Genomic DNA, 22,428 nt, shown 5'->3' on the forward strand with positions numbered 1-22,428 from the left:
CCTATAGAAGAACTACCCAGTGTTCACCCATGGGTTGGGTGTATGGCCCCTGGCCTCCTGGGTTGGGTGTATGGCCCCTGGCCTCCTGGGTTGGGTGTATGGCCCCTGGCCTCCTGGGTTGGGTGGATGGTCCTTGAAGGAGCCAAACTGCTGTAACATTAGGAAAGGTGTTTTGGGAGCTTGTGGGGAAGCGGCCAGGGCCATGGGGGAGCCCCTAATGGCTGAAAAAAGCAGCCAACTTCCTGTAATTCTGCTATGTCCTTGGTGGGTCATTGGGGTTGGAACCCCAGTCAGAGCTAGTGGGAGAAGGAAGTAGAGCTATGTACCTGACATACTTGGAAGTCCCCAGCATGTGACAGGGATTTTTCTGTAACTGGATTACTGCTGTTATTCAAATTATTAACATTGTCTTCAAGTTTCTTAACCCCATTCCCCAGTCATCAACTATGAGACATGAACTACAGAACGTGTGCGTGTGTAGATAGAACATAGCAAGCCTGGAGAATCTGCATCCAAATATAACCACCGCTGAGTTAGAAATCAGAAAATACAATCTCTGGCAAAAAATGGCAGACCGCACGCAGCCCCAACTAGAAAATAGTGCCACTTGCAAACATCTTTAGTTTCTGCCCAAACATGTTCCATCTACAGAAAAGACCAGGGGTTTCCAGTGGTGACTCTGGCAGGTAAGGAGGGGAGAGAGAGTCACACACAGCTGGAGAAGCCCCGACAGAAGCCAAGATGGGACCTCAGATGGTTTCAGTCTTTGTGTACCTAGGACTGCTACCTGTGGCCCAAGGTGGAACTGTCAGGGCGTGGGCAGTGAGAGCCTGGGCACCCCAGAAACAGAGCCTCCACCCTGTCTCTGCCACATGTCAGGTTGTAGTAGGTACAGCCTTGGATGTTCCTGGCCCAGACCATGCAACGGCCTAACATGAGCGATGTCAATCACCGGTAAGGATCACTAGTCATGGAATGCACATAGTCTGGTGTAGCAAGGAATGTTTCTTATATACAGAAGCCAGACTTAAACACACACACACACACACACACACACACACACACACACACACACACACGACCTGAGAGCAGAAGGAGAAGGGAGACTCTCTGGGGGAAGAAAGAGGCCAGAAGGTGGGGGAGAAGGGAGCAGGGAGGGTGGTGGCAGTTCCATATTAGCAAGCTACAATGATGTGACATTGGTTTATATTAATGAAACCCACTATTTTGTATGGCAACTAAAAATTATTAAAAAAAAAAAAAGAAATGTATGATGGCAGAATTTGTGTAGCACTGTGTTGGAATTCCTGGCCACTCCCCCAGCTACACGGTCGCATGCACTGGCAAGATGATTAAGTCATTTCAGGGTCTTATGTCCTATGTAATCTATGTGCTGCATGATCATGTGATTTGCAAGCAGCATGATCACATACTCTATGCACATGTGCATGCATGGCATAGCGATGTAAGCCCATATGTGCATGTGTGGGGGAATCCATTAAAAAGCAGATCACATACCCCTCCCCCCTCTCCTTGTAGGACCATTTCTCATAGGCCTAGGCACTCCCCTCTGTTCCCCTTCCCCTAAAAAACTCTTGTAGTGGGTTTTGTTGTGCCTCGTGGCTTCTCTCGCACGGTAAACAGTGCTGCTTAATGAATAACATTGCACCTCGGAATAACTAACACACTGTCCTGAAAATTCCTCGGTGTGCACACATTGCTGGCAGTCACAATGTAAGAGCAGTGAGGGGACTTGTCCACCTGCCCACAGCCACCTCAGGACCCAGGGTGGATGAGAGCAGAAGCCTGATTTCCACCTTGCGGTTGCTGCACTCGACCTATTAACCTTTAAAAGAACGTGTCTGATGGGTGCGGTGGCACCTGCTTTTAATCCCAGCATTTGGGTGGGGCAATGGCAGGCAGATCTCTGGGAGTTCAAGGCCAGCCTGGCCTACACAGTGAGTTCCAGGTGACCTAGAGCTACATAGTGAGAGTCTTTCTCAAGAGAAGGAGAAGGAGGAGGAGAAGAAGAGAAGAGGAAGAGGAGGAGGAGAAGGGAGGAGGAGAAGGAAGAAGGAGGAGGAGAAGAAGAAGAGGAGGAAGGAGGAAGGAGGAAGGAGGAGGAGGAGGAGGAGGAGGAGGAGGAGGAGGAGGAGGAGGAGAAATCTGTGGTGGTACTGGAGCCACCGTCCTCAGAGCCTATGGGACCTGGCACAGGAAGTCTCAGTTGAGGCCGGAGCTGCACAGTGGGCCCAGGGCTGGCAGGCAGGCGGCTGGTGTGGTCTAGGAGCGCAGACGGGGAGGAAAGAGTGCAGGTGTCCTAGGGCTGGTGTGGGTCGGGTGAGGACCTGTCAGGACTCAAGAGTGTCCATGACAGCAAGGGCCTTCTGGTGGGGACTGTGTGTGTGTGTGTGTGTGTGTGTGTGTGTGTGTGTGTGTGTGGTGTCTGTCTGCCTGCCTGTCTTTCTGTGTCTGCGCATGTCCATGCACTCCAATGTAGAAGCCGGAGGTTGATGTCTGAGATTTCCCTCAATTGCTTTCCACCTCATTTCATGAGACAGGGTCTCTGGTTGAACCCAGAGCTCACTGATTTGACCAAGCCAGCTGGTGGGCAGGTGGAGGGAGGGAACCCCTGTCCATGCCTCCCCAGAGCTGGGATGACGGGTGTGCATCACCATGCCCAGCATGGGAAGTGGGAGCTCAAGGCCCAAGCTCAGGTCCACATGCAGGTCAGCAAGCTCTTCACTGCCTGGGCCATCACTCCAGGCCTGTCACGGGCTCCCTCTTTTGGGAGGGAAGGGCCCTCACTCTGCAGACCAATCAATGCACATTCTCCTTCCTTTGTGGAGAAGGGGAAGAGTCTTACTCTGCCCCCAACTGACCTGACCCTGGCTGGGCCTGACCCTGGCTGGGCCCGACACGACATAGCAATCTTAACATTCATTTTGTCTTGAGCTTCATGGGTGAAAAGAGTTAAGTGATGTGATTTGGGTGAGCGTCTGACCCTCTGGGGCCTTGAATTCCAAACAAATGTGAAGACATCGTCTCTGTATTCATCCCATGCAGGCAAGGGCCTGTGATGAATTGTGTAATTAGCCAGGTAGACCCTGGGGAAGAGCAGCTAGACTGAAGCATTAGGGCGGTCCAGGGGGCTTCTGAGGACCACATGGGGCATCCATCAACCTGGGGTGGTTTGTAGAGCAGCTTGGTTTGGGGGCTAGGAGGGAGGTGGACACTGAATTATGTCTAGTAAGCCTTACTTCGAGCCCGCCAGCTGCCTGCTGATCTCACTGTGCACATACCGCCCCACTCAGCCCTGTGGTGTTTGTGAGGTGTGTGTGAGTGTGTGTGTGTGTGTGTGTGTGTGTGTGTGTGTGTAGGTGTGTGTGTGTGTGTTTGTGTGTGTGTGTGTGTGTGTGTGTGTGTGTGTGTGTGTGTTCATAAACCTCTGGGCTCTTGCTGCTGGTAGATAAATGGCAGAGAAGTGGCCCAGCTATGGATCTGCAGCTCCTGCCTGCAGGGTTGGAGGAAACCACGGTGATCACCTCGGAGGCAGGAGAGGTCCTTCTCTAAGACAGATGCTCTGCCGCCCTGATAGTGACGGCCTCAAGGTACTGCAGGAGACACCGACAGCATTTATAATGACGGCAAAAATGGCGGCCAGACAAATCACTGCCGGGAGGAAATGTGTGAGAAGCAGGCACATGGTGGATGGGCCCTGGGCCCAGGAGAGGTGCTTTCTGTCCCAGAGGAAGGGCTGCCTTCTCCACCACGATGATGAAGCCAGAGAACACCCAGGAAAGAATCCATGGCATGACCTGAGTCCCTGGAGGTGCCCGGCATTTTGTCACAGACTACACTCGTCTGTGACATCCATGGATCGCTTCCCTTTTGTCAGACAACCGAAGCCACTCAATCCAAAGTCAAGCCTCATGCTGAGGTCCCTCAAAGTGACCACCCCATCTCTTTGCAAGAAAGTGATGTAAAATACATGCAACAAAAGAGGAGGAAAAGTGGGTGAGAGGGAGAGGGAGGGAGCCCTGGGAGGAACGGAATCCTCCACCCTGCTGCAAGAGCAGGGTCCTCACTGAGGCTCTGCATGGCACCCTGTTCCTCGGCTCCCCACAGGCACAGCCTCTTCACTTCTCCCCATCTCTGCAGCCTCTTCACTTCTCCCCATCTCTGCAGCCTCTTCACTTCTCCCCATCTCTGTAGCCTCTTCACTTCTCCCCATCTCTGCAGCCTCTTCACTTCTCCCCATCTCTGCAGCCTCTTCACTTCTCCCCATCTCTGCAGCCTCTTCACTTCTCCCCATCTCTGCAGCCTCTTCACTTCTCCCCATCTCTGCAGCCTCCTCATTTCCCCTCATCTCCGCCTGGCTCCTTGATTCTCCATATTCTTCTTTCCTGTCATGTCACCTGTGACGCCCACCAACCTACCTTCCCTCTGTCCTTCTGGTCTGAAGGATGGTGAGGAACACTGTGGGCCTCCATGACAGACAAGCCCTGGGTGGGTAGAGACATAACAGGTCCCAGATTCTTCCTTGCTGTGTATGTAATATGGATTTTATGAAGCCAGGGCCACACTTTGCAGCCAGAGTGAACAATAACCTAGTCCCTGAAGTGCCCAGGGTTCTCTAAGCCGGTGATTCTCAACCTGTGGGTAGCGACCCTTTAGGCAGGGGAAGGCGGGTAACCCTTACACAGGGTCACCTAAAACCATCAGAAAACACAGATATTTACATCATGATTCATAACAGTGGCAATGTTACAGTTATGAAGTAGCAATGAAAATAATGTTATGGTTGGGGTCACCACATCGTGAGGAACTGTATTAAAGGGTTGCAGCATTAGGAAGGCTGAGAACACTGCTCTAGAGCCCACCCACAGCCCTCCTTCTCTGCTCGCTTGCAAGCAAACCCCAGTGGCCAGGCTTTGGTGCTGCGTGGAAGCCCTTACGATACTTGCCATATCTGGAAGCGTAGTCGGGTCTGGGGACCAAAATAATCTTTTGGTATACCCTGCAGAAGGATTGAAGCTCAGCATCAAAAGGGCGCTGTGTGGTCCCCACAATCAGGATCCTATCATCTGGCTTCAGGAGCTTCAGGAGTTTGGGAAGGTGTTTTTTAAGGCGTTTTGGTTCATTCTGGGAGGAGGAGAGAGGGGAAAGATTAGGCTGCGTGGAGAAAATGGAGTGGAGTGTGTGGTGACGTGCACTCGGTGAGATGACTTTGAGGCTCTCTAACCGTGTCCCTGGATGAGCCCTGGGAGGTGCCTCCTACTTGGCTGACTTTTTACTGTGGTAATTTCCTGCCTCTGGTCTCTGGCATTCAGACTTGGAATTGAGAAGGATGGAAAGAAGGAAGCACCCGGTGACAGAAGAGCCAGGACTTTGACCCTCAGTTGGCCACCCCAGAAGGCTGATTTCTTAACAAAAGGAACCTCCTTTGTTCTGAGCTGTCTAGATGATGGACTCAAGCTTTCCTTTGCTGCTCAAGGCATCACAATGAACCTGAGGTCCTGGGCTCTCGTGTCACCAAGGTCTCTGCACCTGAAGCAGCTTGATGGCAGCAGGAGGCTGCAGGATTTCAGCGTCACATTTGCACCCAGAGGGAGAAGCTGGACCCCAGGGAGAAGCAGAGCTGGCCCTGTTGCCCTGGGCAATGGCTGCCTCAGGGTTAAGCCTGACTGGTACAGCTAGACAAGAGGAATCATGGGAAGGGAGCTTGGACAGGGATGCTCAAACCCAGCCTTGGCCATTGTGGCTCCTGTTGGCTGGTGACTAATGACAGTCTGCATCTTTTCATGAACTTAGTGGTCAATCATGTGTCTTCTTTGGAAAAATGTAGATTTTTAGGCCATTAAAAACTTGGGGGCTTTATTATTTTGACTGGGTCTCTTGAATTTCCACACCGACTTTAGAATTAGCTTTAAGTGTATGTGAACCAGTCAGCTGCCATGTTGATGGGGGTCGCACTGCACCTGTAGGTGGATCTTGGGGCAATGTCATCCGTGCTGGTTAGTTTGTCAACACAAGCTAGTGTCATCCAGGAAGAGGGGACCTCAGTGGAGAAACCGCCTCCAGCAGGTTGGCCTGCGAGCCCAGCTGTGAGGCATCTTCTTGATCAATGCTTGATGTATGTAGGAGGTCTTAGACTGCTGTGGGCTGAGCCACCCCTGGGCAGGTGACCTGAGTTATGTAAGAAAGGCTGAGGAAGCAATGGGGACCATGCCAGTGAGTAGCATTCCTCCACGGTCTTTGCTTCATTTCCTGTCCCACGGGTCTGCCCTGACTTCCCTCAGTGGACTATAAGATGTAGTAAACCGTTCCTTCCCCAAGTTGGTTTTGGCCAGTGTTTTACCACAGCTCCAGAAACCCAACTAAGACTCCTTCTTAGCAACATTAAATCTTCCACCCACGTATGCTGAATGTCTTCCTGTTTAGTTAGGTCTTCAGAATTTCTCAAGGCTTTTAGGGCTTTCTGAGGAGTCGCGTCCTACTTTTCGTGCCACGGTGCTTTTTAAGAACATTTTCTGTGGAGTGGAGATGGGATGGTGGCCGGTTGAGAGGTAAGTAGAGATGAGGAGGGTAGACTAGTCCTTTAAGAAGCAAAGTAGGGCCAGCGAGCCTTGTGGAGGTGGGCAGAATGTGAGGGGTGCATGTGTGGGCCACCCAAAGACTGTGGAGAAAGGACTGATCCGAGGGTTCTAGAAGGCTCCAAACAGGGACACACCTGCATGGCCGAGCCCGTCCATCCTTAGTAGCCTGGTTGCTATGGCAATGGCAGTGCCCACTCTTCCTTTTTGGAAGCAGGGTATTGCTACTTGCATGTCCTGAAATGGCAGGGAGATCTCAAATTAAGTAGCCCATTTGGATGACAAATGTTGATCCTGGGTGGCATCCGTAGTGACAGCTTTACACTGAGGAGGTGCCTTCTCCTGAGTCGGGAATGAGAAAGCAGGGGTGTGTGTTCATCCAGTCCCCAGCTCCCCAGTGCTCAGGCCAGTCCAGTTCCATTTCAGAGCTGTTCATTCAGCACAAGACCTGCTCATCAATCACGCTGGGAAATGTCTCCTGATTAGCTGGCCACCTCCACATCCGCCACCCCCCACGGCTGGCCCGCCAGTCTCTCACAACTGTATTACTGTGGGCAATTTCAAATTAGTGGCTAGCATCCACACGGCAATTGCAATTTGCTTTTTCTGCAGTTAGCTCCACAAAACGAGCGTCATAGCCCGCGCCAACAAAGCAAGCAATTCCCTGGTGGAGACCTATTGTGGCGGCGAGGAAGGCCGGGGCTAGATGAAGTAACAAAGGGTAATGGTGCAGAAAATGCAGGAGCAGGCACCCTTGCCTCAGTCTTTCCCTTCATCTCTGACAGGACTGACCGTCTGGTTACAGCAGCATCATAAGGCAGGCACCAGCAAGCGTCTACCAGGGGAGGGCTGAGTTCCTCAAAGCAGCATGGGTGGAGCCCCCACCCACCCACCCACCCTGAGGATTTGACTTTTCTGAAATTCCTGAGGTCTTATCAAAGGTTGCTGGAATGACACAGAGGATCAGGAGTGAGCAGGAGGAGGGGGTGATTTCAGAGTTTCTCATCTTTGGCTCCTAAGACAAGAAGTCTTTAAAGGCAGGACCCAGGAGAGGTCTAACATGGTCCCCGGGGATCTGCACAGAGTCAAACAGAGAGGCACAGAGGACTGGCCCTGTAGCAGAAGGGAAAGTCAGTTTCACATTAAGGGTCTTCCAGGCACCCAGGCATGGAGGTATGGCCTCCATACTCAGCCCGGTTCTGAATCCCACACTACCCCTTCCCAGTTGTGTTCTCTTGAATCTCTCCTCTTTCACGAGAGAGGGCCAGGCCTCCTCCCAGGGTGGCTGGGAGTTGCCCCCATGGGTTTATTTTGCTTCTTTTATCTGCCATCTCTGTCAGAACCTGTCTTCATACCCCACAAGTGTGGCGTCCTGACACAGGCTCCACCTTCCGGTTTTCTCATGGCTGGCTAGGCCTTCTCCATCAGCTCATTGCTCAGAATGGGGTGAGCTCCATGAATTTTACTGTACTGGGCGGGGGCACATCACCATGGATATGATTTCAAGGGATGCTCGTAGAATCTCCAAACATGGCAGGTAGTCACCCTGGGCCAAGTGGCCTTGTTCTTTGTGCCATGGCTGTGGCCAGCCAGAACTGGCCTCCTGGTTTTAGGTACATGATTTCTTCTCTGGGGGTTTGTAGTTTGGAGATCAGAGAGTCCTTTGGGATAGAGGCTGGGACATGTGGGGAAAAGGACTCTGGGTCCCATGTGGTCAGGAGAATGCTGCCCCCAGTCCCCTTTTCCACTGTAAGAGATGCTGGCCTGGCCTTTGGTCCTCTCCTTCTGAACATAGGTGTCCACTGCGGTGGGTCCCCAAGACCTGGTGGCTGGGGAACTTGGGGAGAGTGAATCTAGCTTCAGACCTGGCATGGTGGAAAGGCATTGAGAACTTTGGGGCCCTGCTCCCCTGGGTCAGGCTGGAGATTGCCGTGCCTAAGGTCTTCTGGAGCTTGCCATGCATGTATTTGGCTCTTTCCAATAGCACTCACCTCCTGCTGGGGTGGCTGGGTCATCCCTGGGCCTTGTGTTCAGACACCTTAAGAGTGCTTTTTATTCAACTTCAATGGGATATTTTACGTGGTGGTTTGAATGATAATGGCTCCTATAGGCTCGTATATCTGAATAATTGGTCCCCAGTTCGTAGAACTGTTTGGGAAGGATCAGGAGGTGTGGCCTGTTGAAGGAGGTGTGCCAATGGGGGCAGGCTTTGAGGTTTCAAGACTCATGGCATTCCCAGGGTACACTCTGCCCCCAGCTCTCAAGTCAAGATGTGAGCTCTCAGCTGTTCCTGTTGTTATGACTTCACTAGGCCATGGTGGACTCGGACCCTCTGAAACCATAAGCGAAATTAAGTGCTTCCTTTTATAAGGTGCCTTGGTCATATTTCATCACAGCAATAGAAAAGTAACTAATATGTTCTGGGACTTGTCCAGGGTGAGCTTTGTGGTCTTCAAAGTGGGGAATTCTGCTGACAGTCAAGGATCTTCTGGCCAATGAGAAGAGAGCCAAAGTTCAGTTTGTCCACAGTGAGGCCTGTGCCTCCCCAGCCTCCATCTCTTACAGAACGGACTCAGCTATGGATGTCATTTGTGGGGTCAGGGAGACAAGAGAAGAAGGGTGGGTGTGGGATCTGGAGAGGGGGGTCTGTCTGCACCGCCACCGTCTCCATCTCTGCCAGCTTCCTGCCTTGCACGCTGGCTCCCCACGTGAGGAACCTCATCTTGTGGCTGCCACCAGAACCCTCTAAAAGCAATCCCGGCCCTCCCCACTGGCCTCGAGATCTCTCACCAACAGGCCACATCCTGCAGATTCTCTGTGGATTTAGGTTGCTACAGTTTCTGACAGCCATCTAGCAGAGCTAAGGGGTCACGAGAGAGGAAGCCAGAGGAATGTCCTGAAGTTGGAGGCTCTTCTGGCTGATAGTTAAGTATGTAGAGACTGAGAGAGGTTAAGTTACTCGATGAAAGACACACAGCCAGCTAAGGTGAACGGCAGAACCAGGCCTGGGCCTATGCCTCCTGAGTTTCACATAACTCAGGTTGAAGGCCTGTGGGAGAGCAAATCACCATGTCCACTAACAATCTACATTGTGATTACATCATATCTATATATGACCACTGGCTGACCACAGCCCTGCATGCTCTTTAGATATACAATGCCTTTTAGACGTATAATCTCGAAGTGATTTCTGTCATCGGTTTCTCACATTGGGACTTTTTTCATCCTCAATGTCTCAGCATGGGCAGCAGAGGGAGCTAACCACCAGATTCCCAGAAGAACTAGAACAAATGAGTCTTCCTAAGAGGTTTTGAAATGACAGGGCAATCAGGGCTCATTTGGAGAAGCAGAGATTGAGCGTTCGGGCTTTACCCACATCACCTCTACCTGCTGAAAATGATGTATAATACATAAGTGATTAAAATCCTTACGGATTTAATCAGAAATTCACAGCTAACCACTATTTGCTTTGCTACAAATTGGTGTGGAATAACAAGCCTGTGTATCTCTAATTTTTTTTTAAACTTGTGGGAAATTTGCTGGTGATTTGTGGGGGGAAGTGTGGGGGAGGGGGGCCATTGAAAAGCGAGAAAAGGAGGAAGGGAGCAATTGAGACTGAGCTCCCCAGAGGCCCTGAATGCAGGGCACTTAGCTTTGCTGCTGATGGCATTTGTTCACGAATTTCAGGCCCTTTGCTATTTATTATTATGAACAATAGGAAATTGTAATAATAACTCCGTGTGTGCCCCTGGCTGTAACTGAGCCGAGTTCTCTGAATTGTTTCTTTCCTCTGAATCATGTTTGGGCTGAAAAAAAACCCACCCTCCTTCCTTCTTTCCCGTTTTCTTCCAAATTATGCCTCATAAAAATCAAGGCACTGGCTTCTTTCAAATACTGACAAGCACTTAGGGCAGAGAGAGCCTACTGTGGAAGGATTTAAAGCCCCCGTCTCCTTTACTGCTTTGAAAAGCTAAAACTGTCTTGAATAGTAGAGATGGTCCCTTGTGAGGGGCCCTGTAGAGGAAGGGGAAAAAAAGTTAGAGACTAAAAAGGAACCCCCCAGGAGGACTCACCAGCTTCTCAGCCTGTGGGACTCTTTTGTAGAAGGTTTTCTCCGTGTCTTGGATCCACACCACAGAAGGCTGAAGCTCGCGAGCCACCTGCAGAGGCAAGAGCAGGCCTGGAGGTGAATGTGTTTCTCCTGAAGGGTGTCTGCTCTCTTTCCCCACACCATGACTGGGACATCCCTGGCCCGCCTCAGGAAGGCCCGCCTCAGGTCACCTGGAAGTGTGGCTGTCCACCTGCCCCATGCAGCGGTCATCCATGCACTTTGCATATCGGTTCCTGCCTGGGAGGTGGGGCCGTGGGGTGGCCCCCTCCTCCACAGGCCTGTCTTAGGGGACACATTCCTGCGTCAGTGCCCGGAGCCCCAGCCTAGTTTGGTTGGCAATAAACCACCGGTTCTCAGCTGCAGGTGAATGGGAACTGGGCCACGTATTTTAATCACAGCCTACTCACAGTTCCCAGGGCCATTCAAGTTTGCTTGCTATGAGAAAACAGTTTCATCACAGGCTCCCGTGAGGCTATTTGTTCAGCTCTGTTCACCTGTGTCTTTGTGACTGAGGCCCCCACAGGACGGTGGCTCTGAGCCTTGCTAGAGCGAGCAGGGCTTCATGGCCGAGTTGGACTGGACTTAACCAGGGCATGTGAATAATGGCCGCACACCAAACAATTTCTTCAAAGCACCCACCTAGTAGCGGAGTTCAAGTATTTTTTGCAACAATTTGAGCTTTGTATGAAATTGTGGTGGATAAAGGCAGTATCAGCTACAGCACACACACAGAGTTAGGAACTCTTGTTTATGCATTTCTTGAAACATTGTTGAGGGAACATCGTTTAGGCAGCGGGCACGATTTCAAACCCAGTCATTTGTTCAATGGCTGATAGAAAAGTCACTAGGGGCTTGATGGCGAAGTCTGTCTCCCTGGCATTATGTGCCAAGTGGGAAAGTCGATTGTGTACCTTAAAAGACAAAGGAGATGTTGACTGAACTTGATCCAGCACCTGTGCCGGACGCATCTGTGTCCCCAACACACCAGGACACTCAGCAAACTGTGGGATTCAGCGCAGCTGGGGAGATACAGGCTTTTAGACCCCGTGGCACAGAGCTGGAGAGTTCAAGTCTTACTTTTAAATCCCAGTCCTCAGGTGGTGCGGAGTGTCACTAAGGGCAGTCTAGCAGTGAGCAGCAGAACTGCTTTGTACCGGACACAGGGCACAGGCAGTGCACAGCTCAGAGTCAGTCTGCACGCGACACAGCCATCACCCGCCGGGCCCTGCTGCTTCCCCGGGGCTTCACCTATATTCCATGTCCCCAACTCGATCCCACAGAGTATGTCCCATTGCCAACAACCTATTTATAGACAGGGATGCTGAGGGGCAGAGATGACCTGAGATACATGGCTGCAAAATGGCAGAAACAGGACAGAGGCCGGAATGATGCAGGGCAGAGGCTGGAATGATGCAGGACAGAGGCCGGAATGATGCAGGACAGAGGCCGGAATGATGCAGGACAGAGGCCGGAATGATGCAGGAAACAAGGCTACATTTGTGTTTCTCTAGTCTGCTCTGTACCAAGGATGTGGGGAGGCTCCAGAGTCCCTGCCTCAGAGGAGAGAACCAAGGCCCTGGAGATGAATGCATGGAGGACGAAGACCCAAACACTCTCTGCTGATTCCACAAACCTAGCTCTTTCTTCACAGACATTACTTCCCCTGAGCCCCACCCTGAACCACTGCGACTTGTGAATTTGGGGCAACCTCCATCTGTGGGTACTCCATTTTTTGCCTTGTTTTCTGTGGTTTATTTTTGGCACCAGAATCTGAATAGATGTTTTCCCTTTCCCAGAGTTTGATCGCTAGAGAAAAAGAGGATGAAGAGGCTCACTCAGGGAGAGGGGCAGACGGCTCAGTCAATAAAGTGCTTGCCGTGCGAGCGTGAGGCCCTGAGTTCGAATCCCCAGAGCCAAGGTTAAAAGCTAGCATAGTGGTGTACGTCTGTAGTCCCAGTGCTGGGAGCCAGACACAGAAGGACCCCTGGGGCTTGCTGGCTGACATGTCCAGCCCAAACAGCCAGATCCAGCTTCAGTGAGAGAGACCTTGTCTCAAAAAATAAGGTGGCCAGTGACTGGAGAAGACAATCAGGATTGACCTCCAGCCTCCGCACACACATGGACATACACACACACACACACACACACACACACACACACGCACACGCACACGCACACACACCCTTCTGTCTGTGCTAGTACCTGACTAAATCAGTTTGCATAGGTTGTGTCTGGCCTGGCCCTTCTCACGCAGCACCCTTCTCTCCCAATCCCAATCCCATCCATTGCAACAGTGTCCCCTGAAACACCACGGCCACCCCCTCCAGGTCCGGGGTAGCTTTGCATGGCTGCCAGTGAAGGTGAGGAGTGACCAGCACAAACCAGGCCACCTGCCCCTCAGCTGTCACCCTTGCGGTGGATACATGCCACAAGATAAAGGAACACCCTCCCTGCTTCCCTCTTCCTCATCTGTTGTCTTTTATGTGACAAAATCAGTGCCCAGAGACATCAAAGCAACTTATTTAATGACTCTCCAGCTTCAGCATCCTTCAAGTCTCAGGGAAGATCGTGTACATCCTGCAGTGGGAGGGGCAGAGCTGGCGATCCCACTCCACTCTGGCAGTGCAGAATCCATCACATTTGGGCATCAAGGTCTTTGCCGGGGTGATGAGCACTCACACACAGGATGTAGGCTCCACCTGAACAATGCCAGGCCCGGCTGGGAAGCCATGAGAAGGGACAGTCAGAGGAGACAGAATCAGGGAACATTGCAACTTGTGCTGAAGAAGATTTTACTCCGCCGTGTATGTATGCGCTGGTCAGTGGAAGGTACATGATGGGGCAAAGAGGAGCCAGAGTCCCAGGCAGCCTCCTCTCCCCACAGCACAGCAGCTTTCCTTGGGACAACACTGGAAGCTCTAGACCAGTGGTTCTCAACCTGGGGGGTTGTGACCCCTTTGAGGGTTGAACGACCCTTTCACAGGGGTGGCCTGAGACCACCAGAAAACACAGATGTTTACATTCTGAGTCATAACAGCAGCACAATTGCGGTTATGAAGAAGCAATGAAATAACTTTATGGTCGGGGGTCACCACAACACAAGGATCTGTATTAAAGGGTCGCCGCATTAGGAAGGTTGAGGACCATTGCTCTAGACCATGATGTCCTGACTGGGGAAATACACGTGTGTGGCTGGGTACAATTGGCATCATGATTTTTAAAGTTGAAAAGCCAACATTATAGATGGTCATGTGAGGCCATTTTCATGCATGTATACAGTATATTTGAGCAGATTCCCCTAATTCCTCTCTGCCCTCTCCTATCATTCCCCCTCTTCCTCCCACGACTCTCCCCTCCCCATGATTCCCTTTCCCCCACTTTCCCGTCTACTTCCTTCGGGTCTGTAAACACTGTGTCTTGTATCTTCTTTCACCCTATCAGAAAGGTCACAAGAAATATAGTCACCTTGCTCTTGAGAGCACGAGTCTAATTTTCCTGTCCTTCCTGTGGGAAGCTGAGTGGAGGGTGGCCACAGGACTTCTGGTGCCTGTGCGGTGCTGGCCAGAGAAGAGAGGCCCGGGTAGCTGGACAGTGAGGGGGGATTAGAGGAATGCGGGCCACCTTTGAATGAAGACGTAGGGGTGAGGGACTCTGAGGAGAGGGACCAGCGCTCCCAATTCTGGCCTGAATGTAGAATAAAGATAACTTTCTTTCTTCCTTTAGAGGCTCATGACAGAGGAGATCGGAGGCACTGTGTAGAGTGACTGGGTCATAAATCATAAAGATCAATAATGCAGGGACCCGTTTCAAAGGAACTAGGACCTCAAGGAGCCAGCCAGGCAGGAGAGGGTGGGTGTGAATCTGCAGGTGATTCAAGAACAGCAAAGACCAGGGGACTCGGAGGGTGGCAGGGGCAACTGGGATCAAGACTGTGGGCACAGATGATGGCAGACAGAGCCTCAAGGTTCCCAGATGGTCACACTGGAGGGGTAAAACAGCTGTCACGCTCTGGGAGGGAGCCAGGCTCTTGGGCACTGGTCATGATGCATAGCACAAGGGCTTTTTATGGCGGTCCCAGAAGGGGTCAGAGGCCAGGGACCATGCAATGGAATTTGCTTACATCCTGGAAGCCATGGAGAGCCTGGGAAGACCTCAAGGTACTATCTGTGTCAAGGTCGGTTTGTGAGGTCTGCTGTAGCTGGCACTCTGCAGGGGGAATGGGCAGCCTCGGCTCTGTGGGCAGTGGGCACTGAGAAGGGCAAGGCTGGAGGGGGGGGAGCAGAGGCTTCTGAAGGGAGCGGGTGAGACGGGAGCAGTGCCTGCCTGGGAAGGCTCGAGGGGCACGTAGAGCTGGCCACACACACACACACACACACACACACACACACACACACACACACGAGAAGTGGACATGGGGTGAACAAGAGGATGGTGAACTAAAGGGGACCGGATGAAGGAGGAAATGATGAGGTCAGCCTTGAGCCTGACCTTGAAGGTACCCGACATCAGAAAAGCCAGTGGTCCAGGAGGGAGATTATCCAGGAATGGTGTGTGGGTATCTGCAAGAGGGAGGGGAGGGTTGGATAGATCATGGCTGGCATAGTCCAAGAACTCTTCCAGGAAGCCACTGATGAAGGGGCCTGGGAGGGAAAGTCATCCTGGGAACAGGAGCAAGATGGGACTGCTGGCTGTTGGCAAGGCCGGTCGGGAAGCTGAGTAGCTGGGATGTCACCGGTGGCCTTGGCAACGGTGCAGAGGACAGAAGGCAGCGACAGGCTGCTGAAGGTGCGTGGACAGAGTCTAGAAGACAAAGAGGGCCTTTCAGGAAGATGTGGCAATAGTTCATCGGGGGAGTGTAGAAATAGCTAGACAGCTTAGTGTGCACAAGACTTAGTGCAACAATACCATAATGATGTCATGTGAGGAGGTGGGAAAGCCGGAGAAGACAACCTTGGAGGGTGACTAGGTAGAAGATGTGGATGGAATGAAGGAGAGAGGACTATCGCTGTGGGACAGTGTGTGACACTGTGAGAGATTGGAGTTAGAGTCCCTGGTAGGCAGACAGATAGCGTCATTGCTAGGCAATAAAGGTGGCGGATCTCCAAGATGGCCAGCTTCTTCCTCAACCTTCTAACATGAGACAGAAGCCTGGCAGCCTAAAACAAAGTCTTGCAAGCTTCTGTCTCCCATCAGCAGACTCAACAAGTTCAAGGCCTGCTCAGGATGTGCCACAACAGTTCTGGACTGATCAACCATCCTTCCTTTCTTCCGGTTGGCCAAACCTAAATTAGGGGAGGACAACTCTTCAGAGGCTTTAAGACCTCTGGCCTTCAAGAAGAGGCTTCTTCACCCTCTGCGGGGGCTTTTTCTCTGTGTGCACACTGTACGTCTGTTTCCTCATCTCCAATAAACGCGGTTCTTCTGTCGGAGGTGCAGGAGATTTCTCGGCTGCTACCTGTTGCACTTCAGATTTTTCCTGCCTTTTACTTTTTAAAAAAGATGTATTTATTTATGTGTATGAGTGCTCTACTTGGGTGCAGTGCCTGCATGAGAGAAGAGAGCCTCAGAGAGAGGAGGCCATCTGATCCCATTGTAAATGGTTGCGAGCCACCCTGTGGTTGCTGGGAATTGAACTTGGGACTTCTGGAAGAGCAGCCAGTGCTCTTAACTGCTGAGCCATCTCTCCAGCCCCTGCCTTTTAATTTTTTAACTGGCAGAGAAAACGAACCCAATCAAGACCCCTAGACTGTGTTATTTTGGGGACTCTCGTTGGATTTCTTCTGAAGACCGTATCAACTGGATACATTGGCAGAGGTACTGGACAGACACCTGCCAAGGAGAAGGTCTCTTTTTACTACAGCACCCACCAGTCAGAACTCTGGAGCAGACTGGCACAGACCCCTTGACTCCATCCATCTCACATCTGTCTTCAGACACTTCGTGTCTTTACAAACCCCTCCATGCCAGTCACAGAAATGGGAAGTGTCCGTGACTCCATGAGCACTGCCCTGTGGACTGTTGTGCTGGCTGACCAGTCTCCAAATAGGAAATGTACTTCTCTACCATCCTGTAATTCAAGGGACTGTTGTTCATGGTTCTAACCTTATTTTGAACATACAGATGGCTTCTGACCTATCCTATACCTATCAGTACTTAGATAGGCATTTTGGGAGCACATGGTTGATATTCCCTTAGAATGACCTCTGAGGAGACAGGGCCTGGTAGAAGTCACACATAGGCTGTGTGGTTTTAGGGCCACACAGCTTCCTGGAGGTTCTATAACCCCCCATACCCTTGGCGAACAGATAGAGACCACCACAAGGGGACCAAAAGCATGTAAACCCTGGGCCATTAATCTGTCATCTGTCAAAAGCACAGTATGTTTTCTTTGCCCAGGTCCTTATACTTTCCCAAAGCTTTGTCATAAAACACCAGCTGAGGCCACAAAGGCCAGACTCTGACTAGGCCAGCAGAGGACTATGTGTTTAGTTTGCTACAAGTATTGCTGTAGATAATACCTCTTGCATGGCAGTTATGATAAATAATGGCCACTTTGGTCACCTCGCAAAACTTGAAGGCCACTGTGGTGGCTTGAATAAGAATGGCCCCCATAGGCTCGTATGTTTGAATGCTTAGTCATCCAGAGTGGCACTACTTGAGAAGGATGAGAAGGATTAGGAGGTGTGGCCTTGCTATAGAGAATGTGTCAATGGGTTGGGCTTTGAGGTTTCAAAAGCTCACGCCAGGGCCAGTCTCTTTCTTTAAAGTTCTTTTCAACTTTCTCTTACAGTACTTTTTGACTATCAGTCTCATGCTAGTATTCAGCCTTCGATGGAGTTTATTACCCGCTTTGGGCTTCATTCCCAAGCAACCTGACTCTGAGAAGAACCAGGCCCAGGGTGCCAGGTCTACTACTGGCCTCACAATGCCCACAGTCACTGCGTGGATCCCACTTGTTTAATAACACCAGTTCTTTACAAGATCCTGCAGACATCTGAAGTGGTACAAAATGCTAGACATCTGTCTTCATATCCTATCTATGCCCTTCACTGTCTTAACTGGGGCCAGACTCTCTTTAGTCCAGCCTGTTGACCTGTTGATCATTTAAGAAGAACTGTGCCGGGTGGTGGTAGTATATGCCTTTAGACTCAGAACTTGGGAACCAGACACAGGTGAATCTCTGAGTTCGAGGCCAGCCTGTTTTACAGGGTCCTAGTACAGCTAGAGCTACACAGAGAAACCCTCTCTCAAAAAACAAAACAAAATAAAGAAGAGAGAGAGAAAAAAAAGGAAAAAGCATTTTGCCTAAGCTAATAATCCAGGGCTAACTTGGACAGTTGCTTGCTAGACCAGGTATATCTCTTCCACCCAAAACCGGCATTTTTCTACCAACTTAATCACTGAGAGTCAGTAAGCCATCATAAGGCCAGGACATTGTGCAAGATGACTCTGGCCTCAGTGGCCCAGCAGTTCGTTGAGGAAGTCGACCATCTCTAGACCACCAAGTACAAGGCCAGGTTGTTTCTACCCAGGAGGAAAAGCTGTGAAAACCACCATGATGATTAGCAAACTGTAGCCAGCTCCACTTAACCAGCAACCGGAGCAGACTGGCCGCTCCGCGCGGCACTGGCTCCTTTGGCTTGAGTTGACGAGGCCCGGATGGCTGGGTCTCACCTCTGCTATTTCCATGTCTATGATGCTGACAGCCACTGTTACTGGAGGCTCTACCTGGCTGTACCTCAACCTTCGAGAAGCTTCGCCTGTCTATCTACCTCTCTTGCTTGGAGGTTCCGATCACCAACAATGAATGCTTGGATCTGCTGTTCCACTCTTTTGTGTGTATGTGAGTATTAACCAAAAAAAAAGATTTGACAATTTGCTACTGAAAAATGGTATCTTTTGCTCTTTTAATTTTCACGTGGCTATGGAGAAGCCTCATTTAAATCATGCAGATAGCTTGAGGTCATGGCCAATTAAATGTAATTGAACCTCCAGAAGTCATGTGGGATAATTCACACCTTGGCCAGCAGAGGGCCCTTCAGTCCTATCAAATATCAACTGTCTCTGTCAATTACTGACTAGGCCGGACCTTCATGAAAACAAGGAGGCCTCCATCACTGAGTTCTGTGAATCCTCGGAGCACACCGCCCAATGGCCACCACAGGTATCAGACCTCAGGACACCTTGTCTGAGCTGTTAGAACATGCTTACATCATGTATGTTATGGACACATGCCCTGGATGCTTTTAGGATTCTCTCCCACAGGATCCTGCTTCACTGGAGAACATTAGGAAAACAAAACCCAGTCAATGCTTTCTAAGCTATTGCCTCAGTTTACCAAGCTGGAAAGGACCAGTTACACTCATTCACTTTTCTATTCCATGAGGACTGGCTGAGCATGTGCCTTAGGCTGGAGGGAGGGGACCTTTGGCGGTGGGAACCCCTCCTTGCCTGCAGGTGTGCAGCATCCTGGGTCTGTGCGTGAGGTGCTGCCATGCTGGCGGGGAACAGAAGGGTGTTCCTTCACATTCTGCGGCTGACAGTGCAGGGTGCCTACAGTCTGGTGCTCTCTCTTCGGGCCCCACTTGTCCTCGGAGGGCAGTTAAAACTAGTATTTCCGAGGAGAAATCGGCCCTCTTGTTTCTTTCCTCTAGAATCCCACCAGAGTTGGAGACAGAGCTACACCTACTACATGGCTCTGTGCCCCGGAGACCTTATCTTTCTTTTTCTTTTTTTTCTATATTATGACATCCCTGACTTGGGGTGGACTTTCTCACATGGTTCCATCTGGGCTCCTTCTGGGGTGTTCTCGCCTTTGACTCTGTCCTCCCAGGATTAGGCACTGAAAGCCCACATTAGTGCAAGACAAGACAGAGACCTCTCTGGCTACCCAGATGCCCAGCACTAACAGGCATGACGAAGTGTGGCCTTGTACTGATGACATGGCATTCTGAGTCCCGGACCGCAGCACACACACACTGTGGGGTGCTGGGTTAGGGATGTGTGTGCGTGGGGAGAATACGGTGAACTCTCCACACATGCTACTTAAACCTGCCATTGGCTTAAAACTGCTGTAAACAAAGGACGTGTGCATCCCTCAATCTGAAACCACCTTTATCACTCTGTGGAAGGCATCCTTGGCCTTCATACAGACACCCTTTTAGGATTCATGCTCAGTGTCCAGGCCCCTTATATAGGCCTTATACAGAGAGAGAGAGAGAGAGAGAGAGAGAGAGAGAGAGAGAGAGAGAGAGAGAGAGAGAGAGCGCACACGCATGTGTATATGTGTGCATGTGGTGCCAGAGATCAATCTTAGATGTCATTCTCTGGAGCCATCCTCTTGGTTTTCTGAGACATGGCTTCTCACTGCGACCTGGGGCTCACTGATGAGACGATGCTGGGATGGCCGGTGAGTCCCAGGGATCCTCCTGTCTCCACCTCCCCAGCCCTGGGATGACCACAGCGGGCTTTTCATGTGGGTGCTTGGGTTGGCACTGAAATCCTCATAATGCTTGATGAGCCCTTTACCGAACGAGCCACCTTCCCAGTCACCCCCTCTTTTCATTAAGTCAGCTCTGTTCTGAGGCCATGTGTGGCCTGTGACATGTACATCACATTCTTCACAGATCTATGTTAGCAATACGCCACAAACAGCAGCAGTGTCCTGGTCTTATACATCAGAGTCCTCGTCCCCAGGAGCTATGGAGCAGGGCTGTCCAGGTCCTCTTGGGACTACGGCATGAGCCTTGGACAACATCTGGGCAGAGTCCTTTCCTGGGGGAGAAACTGAGCACCAAAGCATTGTGCTTCCTTTGTTTCTGGCTGCATGCCCTAGACCTGACATCCCCACCCCCCACCCCGCACCCCCAGCTGAGCAGCCGCCCTAGCCATCTTCTCCTAGGACCCCCCTCTCCTGCTGGCCCTTGGCTGGGTTGCTGATTAGAAGGGGGAAGGAGAGAGCCACAGGCCAGCAGGGAAGAGCCAGCACCTCCCCAGAGTTCAGGTGCAGCCTGGTGAGTTCTGTTTGGCTTGCTCTGATTTCCTGTGAGTCTCTGTGGAGAATCCTGAAGGGTCAAGGTCTTTCTAATGAGGAGAGAGGAGAGTCAGGGACAAGCAAATGACTTAGGAAGATGGGGATCCTATGGCTTTGAAGTCAGGCCTGGGCTTAAGTTTAGATTCTAGCCCTCTAGTTCTTCTTAGCCTCAGTTTTCCTGTCTGGAGCATGGAGGCATTATTGGATTTGGGCACCATTAAAAAGAACAATATGTATAACTCCTTAGTGTGTGCCTCACTTTTGGTTAGATGTCTCCAAAAGTCCTTTTGGCATCTCCACCTCTGATTTATTATCATAAGGATCCAAAGAGACTGTGGATTCCTGGGAAATGGCCTTTCTGCCCATGCATACTTGTTCAGTGTTCATCATACACCAAATCAGCCAATATTTCTTTCGTTCTTTCTATCTGCTTAAAAACAGAAATGTATTGTCTTATATTCTGGGGGCTGCAAGGCTGGGATCAAGGGATCTGCAGAGTTGGGTGTGCCTTAGGGCTTCCCCATGTCTCCTTCCTCACCTACGTCCCCTTGGGTTTTTTTGTTGTTGTTCCCTAAAGATAAATGTTCTTCCCGTGTCTCCCCACCTTCTAGTCTTCTCTCTTGGTGTCTCAACTCTCCCTGTCTACACCAGGAGCTGGAGGGACCGTGAAAGTGTTCCAAATGTTTAATTGATCAGATGAGTAATCTCTAATATTTCCTTAAGGTAATACCTTCTTGTCTCCATCTTACCCCAACTGAACAGAGAATCTGAAGTAACTGTTGTTCCCATTTATACCGAACACGTCTTAAAGGAGACCCCTCTCCTGGCCACCCTATGTAAAATACAGGACTCCTTCAGGAGCAGTAGCCACAAAATGGATTTGAATCCGTGTGAAGCAAACCAGAGGCTTGTTTTCCCACCCTGTTTTCAGGGTAGTGTGGAAAACTGAGCGCCCCCAACTGGCCACAAGAGCAAACGCAGGTTCCTAGCAGTTACAGCTTCTCCCCAAAGATTAATCCAGGCAGAGGGATTAGTCTCAAGAGGCATGATGGGTAATAAGACCCTTCTGTATTCATCTCCAGCAAATCTCATAGAGCCAGCCTTGCTGCCCTTGAGCCCACAGCCTGGGTCCTACATTCGACAGTGAGCCACACCCTCCAGCTTCCTGGGGTCCTAGTGAGCCACACCCTCCAGCTTCCTGGGGTCTTAATGAGCCACACTCTCCAGCTTCCTGGGGTCCTAGTGAGCCATACCCTCCAGCTTTCTGGGGTCCTAGTGAGCCATACCCTCCAGCTTTCTGGGGTCCTAGTGAGCCATACCCTCCAGCTTCCTGGAGTCCTAGTGAGCCACACTCTCCAGCTTCCTGGGGTCCCAGTGAGCCACACTCTCCAGCTTCCTGGGGTTCTAGTGAGCCACACTCTCCAGCTTCCTGGGGTCCTAGTGAGCCACACTCTCCAGCTTCCTGCCCTTGACTCTCGTAAGCAAGCTCCCAATCCTGCCTTCCTCTGGTTAATTAAATGCAGATAACGGCTATGTCAGTCATGCTGGGGCACAGTGGCCTCTTGGAGCAGTCTTAATTGAAGGACTCCCACTCCTGAGACTCTGGGTCTTTCATTAATCAGCTACATACACAACAAAGGTGACGCTTAATGAGGTGTGTGTCAGGCTCCCAACACGAAGGGGCCTAG

At 51.0% G+C, this 22,428-nt stretch overlaps 1 protein-coding gene across 1 annotated transcript in view; it reads right to left on the reverse strand.

The window, feature by feature from the left end:
• Iqca1 (IQ motif containing with AAA domain 1) overlaps window positions 1-22,428 on the reverse strand; it is a 128,366-nt gene that overhangs the window by 7,804 nt on the left and 98,134 nt on the right. Inside the window, exons 16-17 of the mRNA XM_028880381.2 lie at window positions 10,670-10,756; window positions 4,968-5,145 (exon numbers count right to left, since the gene is read on the reverse strand). Coding sequence (XP_028736214.1) covers window positions 4,968-5,145; window positions 10,670-10,756 — 265 coding nt within the window. The remainder of the gene's footprint in view (window positions 1-4,967; window positions 5,146-10,669; window positions 10,757-22,428) is intronic.

The sequence above is a fragment of the Peromyscus leucopus genome, chromosome 13 (assembly GCF_004664715.2).
Source record: "Peromyscus leucopus breed LL Stock chromosome 13, UCI_PerLeu_2.1, whole genome shotgun sequence".
Taxonomy (NCBI): domain Eukaryota; kingdom Metazoa; phylum Chordata; class Mammalia; order Rodentia; family Cricetidae; genus Peromyscus; species Peromyscus leucopus.